The sequence below is a fragment of the Cryptomeria japonica genome, chromosome 5 (assembly GCF_030272615.1).
Source record: "Cryptomeria japonica chromosome 5, Sugi_1.0, whole genome shotgun sequence".
NCBI classification, from domain to species: Eukaryota; Viridiplantae; Streptophyta; class Pinopsida; order Cupressales; family Cupressaceae; genus Cryptomeria; species Cryptomeria japonica.
This window is the reverse complement of record NC_081409.1, coordinates 531,339,229-531,347,203: the sequence shown is the minus strand read 5'-3', so window position 1 is coordinate 531,347,203 and position 7,975 is coordinate 531,339,229. Positions and strand designations below refer to the sequence as shown.

The 7,975-nt window shown below is 36.4% G+C and overlaps 1 protein-coding gene across 1 annotated transcript in view; it reads left to right on the top strand.

Moving 5' to 3' along the window:
- The first annotated feature begins 312 nt into the window (after positions 1-312).
- The window catches only part of LOC131069171 (urea-proton symporter DUR3), a 92,577-nt gene continuing 84,914 nt past the window's right edge, over positions 313-7,975 (top strand). Inside the window, exons 1-2 of the mRNA XM_058004528.2 lie at positions 313-714; positions 1,059-1,297. Coding sequence (XP_057860511.1) covers positions 313-714; positions 1,059-1,297 — 641 coding nt within the window. The remainder of the gene's footprint in view (positions 715-1,058; positions 1,298-7,975) is intronic.

Genomic DNA, 7,975 nt, shown 5'->3' with positions numbered 1-7,975 from the left:
AAATTACTCAAGTTTCTCTATAGACAGCAGTATCTCTCCCAGATGTCATAGTGAATAGGACATCTAAAAGTAAAACATTTCTCAGTTTCCACCTCTCGGAGGAGGCAGAAATGATAGATCATGTGGTTTATGCCTTTTTCTGAATGAGGATTTTATTTTTTCACTTTGAGAAACAATTTGGTTTCCTTCATAAAGAATTGAGATAAATGAGAAGAAAAGTCATAATAAAACTTAGAAAAGAAATAGAGGATAGAATTCTTTCTAAGTTAACAAAGCTTTTAGTTTACATGTCTTAGTCTTGCTTTCCTGCATATGAAATCAATGTTTTCCATTCTATTCCACTCCATAGCAATACCAATTGCACTGCAATTTATAAGTGCATCAATACATTATGTTTACATTCCTAGTTCAGAGGCATTGATACTAACAATTTGCACTTTGGATAGGGCAGTTCACGTAGTTTTGGTGGTATTTATATATTTAGTGTATACATCGAGCTCTCAGCTGGGGAGTCCAAAGATTGTGTATGAAAAACTTCTTATGGTGGCAAGCAAAACAAGGAACTGCAGAGAACCATTGTCACATGAAGGGCAGGCATGTGGTCCTGTAAGTGGAAATAATGGAGGTTCATACCTCACCATGTTAAGTACTGGGGGCCTTGTTTTTGGCATCATAAATATTGTTGGCAACTTTGGTACTGTCTTCGTGGACAACGTAAGAATCTGATCCTTGAAATTTCACACTTGAGCATAGATTGAAGGCTTCTGAAATTTATCTTTTAATCTGAAGAATTTGGAAATTATTGTTTTCTGTGAGTAGGAATCATTATAGCAGGATATATTAACTTGTACATGCATATCAGGAATCATCTGATTTTATTCTGTACTTTACAATATGAAAGGATTATATCAGTATCATCCAAGATAGGAAACACAATTGCAGGACATCTTAACTCTTCATTGTAGGTGTTGGGTTTTGTGAAATTTATGTTGATAATTTGAATGTAAACATATTTTACTTTTTAGCACAAAATTCTCAGGATAGTCTGTATTTTGCAGGGATATTGGGTCAGTGCTATAGCAGCACGGCCATCCTCTGCCCACAAAGGTTACTTGCTAGGAGGTCTTGTTTGGTTTGCTATTCCATTTTCATTGGCAACATCATTAGGCCTTGGTGCTGTAGCTCTTGATCTTCCATTGACAGCAACTGAGGCTAAGCATGGACTGGTGCCACCTGCTACAGCAATAGCTCTTATGGGAAAGGGTGGTGCTGTGTTGCTTCTTACAATGTTATTCATGTAATTTACTAATCTCTGATTTCCTTCATTTGCTTGAGCTAATTTTGGAGGGATTGTCTTACTGATGCAGAGAGAAGAAAATTCAAAGTTGTTGCATTATTTTCTTAGCATCACAATATTCTATTAAAATGGCCATAGGAAAATTGCGGGCTGAATCAGTATAATAAAATCTTTTACTTTTCCAGCTTAACAATCACAATAACATCAATTGCACAATATCAGTAACAAGAAGAACACACGATTTACATGGAAACCCTTATCGAAGAAAACCATGGCAAAATATTGCTTATATAAAATTGTCTTACAAACTTCATAGGCACCAACCCACAGGAGACACCAATCCCCTTAATTCATAGGCACCAACCTACTGGAAACACCAATCTCCACAATTTGTAGGCACCAACCCCCACAATTGAGCGCCAACTCAGTAAGAGACACCAATTTCTTCTGAATTGGAAGGCACCAACCTCTGCAATATCTGCTCCAAAACTTCAGTTATTTTTGCTTCAATTCTGCCTTAATCTTTGCTCCAAATCTGTCTTATATCTCTGCTCAAGGTCTGCAATAAAATTGATGTGATGAATGGCCTTTATGATTGCTCAAAAATGATGTATTGATTGCACCAAGGTATGCTCCAAATTCTGACCCAAACCTGCTCCAAATCAGGCATAATGTCTGCTACAAATTTGCAATGAATTCTTCACAAGTATTTGCACATGTACTTCATATACATCTGCACTAATTCTTCATACAAGACTGCATTTATTCTTCATAAGTATTTACACATATTCTTCATATACATCTGCATTTATTCTTCATATAAGGGCTGCATATATTCTTCAATATGGATCTGAAAGACTCTTCATAATTTTCTGCTCTTAGGTCTACTCTTAATTGAACTGACATATCATTGTAATTCTGCTTGTTATTTCCTTCCACATCATCTCCTTTTATATCACGCCAAAAAGTTGCGACTTATTGAAGGAGGTTGACCTCGAAATAAAACAAATACATTTTAGTTTAATCTTCAAATCACCTATTAGGGGGAGGTCGGCCAGCATACAAATAAAGCCAATTAATAATTGACCTGGGCACCATTCATGAGGTCGGCCCATTCTAAATGAAACTTGCCTTTACTAATAAGGAAGGGGGTCGGCCTCCCTAATAATAAACTTATTTATTGGCCTTTTTTAACTTGTATCAAACTATGGTCAGCCAGCAAGAAGGTGATGATATGAATATTAATTTAAATCTCTAATTTCATTTGACAACAACAAACTAATTTTTTCTTTAACATCAATGACAACATGCATCAATGATAACCTATCTTGCTTTGACATCAATGACAACACAATATTTCCAACAGGTCCAAAGGAAAAAATTATTTTATGAAACATGTTTAATTGTTTCAAATACCAAAATTTGTATATAATATTTAATTTAAAGGAGAGATTATTTGTGAAACCGTTCTGTTTTATTTTGTGCACAAATGGCATGCTATTTTTACTTTTTATATCCTTCCTCATCAAAAGCTTTCCCCCCCAAAAGGTATATATTAAGGATTAAGTAACTTTTTCGGTCCCAGTCAAGACAGCACTCTGAGTTTGGTGTCTATGTTATAATAACTTTGAATGTTGTATTTGTCAGAAGATCTGTAATAGTGACCAATGTATCGATTTTGCTTAATTAACTCTGCCTCACGTATTTGAAGTTGTACCATGTTGAGTTCTGGGTGGCTTCTCTCACTTGTTAGACTTTTAAGTATTGTCTTGATTCTTATATTAGAAACATTGGGTTTTCATAGTCCATCAAAATGAAAATTTGAAGCTTTTTGATAAAACTGTCTGGTATTTTTCAACATTGACATTTCAGATGACACTGTGTGATCCTTTATCAGGATTATATGGGCAAGAGAATTATCTCATCTTGATGAAGGATAATGTAGCGCGATCCTAAACTTCAATGCAAATAACTTCTACACAAGTTTATCCAAAAGCTTCAAATTTTCATTTTGACTGTTATGTTTCAGATTCTAGTTGAAATTTCAATGGATGTGATAAATTTTGTGTCTTCCTGAATTTATTTGTATCCAACTGGAATACTTGTATCAAAATGGCATGGAATCTGAAAAATTTAAAAGAAATAAATTGACAAATTAACAGTTTTCTTTAATGACAATAATGAGGAAAAGATTAATTCATCACCTCATAATTAGTTTTGTTACTAGGTGAGCAAGTAGGAGAGAGTTTAAGATAGACATGGAACTGACCCAAAGTAGATATTTTCTAGTCTAAACCTTAACTATTATTACATTTTTTGAAAGACATAGAAATCTTGAGGTTTCTTTAGGTGAAAAGTAACTGATGCTACTTTTATTTAACTACATTCATGATTTTGTAAGCTTGTCTTTGATAGACAAACAATTGGTAGGATAGAGAATATGCAATATATTTATTAGAAATTGTTTTGACCCTCACAAATTTTTCCTTAACATTGCAAATTTTCCGTTTTGGTTTATAGGCATTTTGTCAGAGAGTTGATAGAGCTAGAAGGATGTAATGTCCCCATTTTTGGTCACTTCAACATTGTAGTGAGCTTCGGCTTTCCTAGTGACCATAAATCTTGTCAGAGGGATGTTTGATGTTGGTGATGAGCTCATGTGATCTAGAGGACTCTTATGCCACTTTTCAAAGTGAATCCTAACTTTTGGTGGATTCTCCAAGATTTTTGGAGAGTGTGTGTAACGCCCTGCCAAGGAACCCTAGAGGATAAGAGCATAATATACAAGAAATGCATGGATTTTTTTTTTTGAAGTAATTAAGTGTCATCATGCGTAACACATACAAGTATAACGCTCAACCTCTAGATAAAGTCATCTATTTGTTAACCAACTATGCACATGCGGGAGCCTAAACTCTAGAAACTCCAACTGAGTTAACTCAAGTCACCTCTAAGGGCTCCCTGATGTCACTACCTTAGCAACGCATCCAAGATTGGGTCAATAACTCATGTCCAACCAGGAGATGACTAAATTAACCTCCAACACTAAACCAAACACATCTACATTCATTTTAAAACACCAATTGAAATGTTCCTACGATAACAACATGATATATCAAAAAATAATAAAGATACAATAGCATAGATAGTGTCCACTGTCCGATACCAACATCGGCACACAGGAAGCAATACTTATCCATACCATATTAATTACATCCATCTCCAATTGGAGTGTTTAATACATACATGATTGATGATACAATACATGCTTCAATATACAAATGATTACATCATACAAGAAAGAGAAGATAATGAGAAGAATCCAGTGCCGAGGAAGGAGGTAGAATCCATCGATTCGTTCATGAACCAAGTCGTCCGATCCCCAATGGTGGTTGGCAATGTGTAATGACCCTACTAGTTAGAGATCACTGTCCTGCAAAACAGATTGTTAGAATACAACAAATATATATATATATAACTAATCTAACTTGCAATTAAACTTCAATTACTTAATTAACACTAATCTCAATTCTTATTTAATAAAAAGGATACGAGTGCAGTACTGGGACATGTCCTTAGGTGGCTGTGAAGCTCGCCTTCTTGGAACCCATCTTGGTTCCAAGCCATACCAGGAAATCGAAGGTTAATTCGATTCCTGTCTTGGATGTAATTTATTACAGCCAAGCCATACCAGGAAATCGAAGGTTATTTCGATTCTTGTCTTGGATGTAATTTCTTACACCCAAACCATACCAAGGAAGACCATCATATATGATCAATTCCTTGCCTTGGATGATGCATCTCATCATCCAAGTCTACCAGAGAGGACCGACCAGATCCGTCTCTTGTTGGATGAACTTTGTCAACCAAGCCATAACATATATGCATATAGATACTCAGTATATATTGCCTACTAGGGATTATCATAATCCCTCCATTAGGCTAAGGGAATTTCCTCCCTATAGCCTCCATCATATAGTCACATTATTCATATTACATTTTACGATTCATTATCATTTTCCATTCCATAATTTACGTCTACATTTACATATTCTTTAATCCTTTATATTGATCCTAGATATACATAAATATTCTGCATGGATACCTATATTTATTGCCACATACATATAAGTAAACATTTAGTAATATATATATTCATAAATATGCATTAATATATATGTGTGTGTGTGGCACACATGTCTACACACATATGTACCTTATGACTCATAACACCTCTTACCTGTACGCAGATCACAGCCTACTGTTGAAGTTCGTAAACCGTAGTCGCCGTCTGCAGATTGAAGTCCGCAGTTTAGATTGAAGTCCTTTCCTTTTTCCTATTCTCTGTGCCCCCCTTACGGTCTCTGCGGTTGTCTTGTTATGTACCCGTGGAGGGGGATGGTCGTGTCCCTCCAAGGGGTCCCTTTCGTGGGAAGGGGTGTGACGGTAGTCGTAGCCCAGGCTGCGACTCCCATCCCACCACTTCCTTTCCGAGGGAAGGGGTGTGACGGTAGTCGCAGCCTAGGCTGCGACTCCCGTCCCATCACTTCCTGCGGGGGGGGGTTGGAGGGGAAAACCCGTGGTGTCTAACTCTCGAAGAATGCACTTAATCTTAATCTTATACAAACCACATTTCATGTAATATTAAATATGTTCATTTAATAATTCATATTTCCATCTTTTAATATATTTAAATATATTAACATTTTCTAATAGTTTATTTCATATATTAATTTTATTTAATATATTAATATTATTTAATAATTCATTTCATCTTTTAACATTATTTAATATATTAACATCATTTTAATAATTGACTTTATCACATTTCAAGAATAAATATTAATATATATTAATTAAATAATTTATTTAATAAATAAATAAACTTCAAATAATCATTCGTTGTTGATCATTATATTAATCAATAGTAATACTTGCCTCATTTAGGATATATATAACAATCAAGGAGGGGACATGACACAATGCCACCCGATCATGTGGAACCTGTAGGTCCACCCCATTGTGCTCATGGAGATAGCCACACGACTTGAACAATCATATACACATGCAAGGGGAGTAATAGGCCCACACAAGAGTAAACATAAAGCAACACTCAACATGAAGCACATCAACAATGAGAACATAATCCACATCAAGGTAAAAGATGGTAAGGCCAAAACCTCAAGCAGTCAATCACATGAACCAATAATAGTGTTCTCAACAAGGAAGAGTGACATCAGAGTATCAAGAAGGAGTCCACTCGTCAACCAATCATCAGGAGGCAATAAGGCCAAAGGCCAACATATGAGAAGTCCACATACATCCATAAAAGAGTACTATCAACATGGAAGGCATATCATCTTCCAGGTGCTACTCATATCTACAGGGCAAGGTACATAGAGAACAAGAGAGGGGAGTGTCATCGCATAGCTCAAAGGGATGGCTCACACGGAATTGAGTAGTCCTCTCATATAGACGAGGAGACCCAATCATGCTAGATCAATGCCCATAGACGACCAGGCCTTCCCAACTCATCCTTAGTCTATACGAGCACTCAAGGCATGCGAGGAGCATCCACTTTATCTTGGTTCATTTTGTTAATGTGTCATTAGTTTCCACTTGATTACTAAAATTCCCAATGAGTTATCCTGGTGGCCCCTTTGTGCCCCGACATCCATTGGACACCACTCCCATCATTGGCCCTATTACCTACCTAGGCTCAAGAAATCCAAAACATGAAACTAATGACTAGATACCAATATGCAAGACATATACTTTAGCCCAAAATCCTCAATACATATCAAATAGTATTCACATTTACAATGCCATGTGCACACATAACCATAGCACACTCAATTAGTGAAAATACCACAAGAACGGATCCCAATCGATCCCAAATCAAGGTTACACACAAATCTTCGTGCCACAACATAGAATCATACTTAAACTATCACAAATCACTCTCATCAAGGTCAATTAGGCCTTAGAAAGTAACCTACAGGCCAAACAGGTGCAAACGTAAGCTACAAATTAAATCTAGTCAAATGTGCCAAGCTGCTAATCAAATGCGCCACCCTACACATTAGATGCACATCACTGCTTTGGCAGATGTGCATTAGCATGGCAGATGCGCCCTTTTGCCTTGTTAGGTTCTCAGAAGCATCAATTTGACAAAAATGGAAGGGGGAAAGCAAAATTTGAAGGACACCCATTTGAAAACTACTACATGGCGCCCCAAAAACATGATTGAAAGACTATTTCACCCATCCCACAAAAATTTGGACAACATTTCTCTTCGAAAAACCATTGTTTTCAAAAATTGATTGAATCATCTACATACACATCCAATTGATCAAATACAAATGAAAGATTGCTCAAAAACATTCTACAAGCTACTGAACACAAATCGAAACCATTTGAACTGAGCAATAATAGAGGGAGACAAGAGTTGGTACCTCAAGTTGGGAGAAAATATCAAACTGAAAGAACACACCACACATACCGCATTTGGGAGAGATTTCCGAACAGCCTATGGAGATTCCCAATCCAATTCTTTTGAGCCATCGCCCGCAAAATTTCCCCAACCCAATCTCCCATACTAAACCAACCAAGTTCCCCAAGAAGTAGGGTTTTGAGAGCAAAAACCATGGAAAGTAAAACTGTGTGAAAACGAGCTCT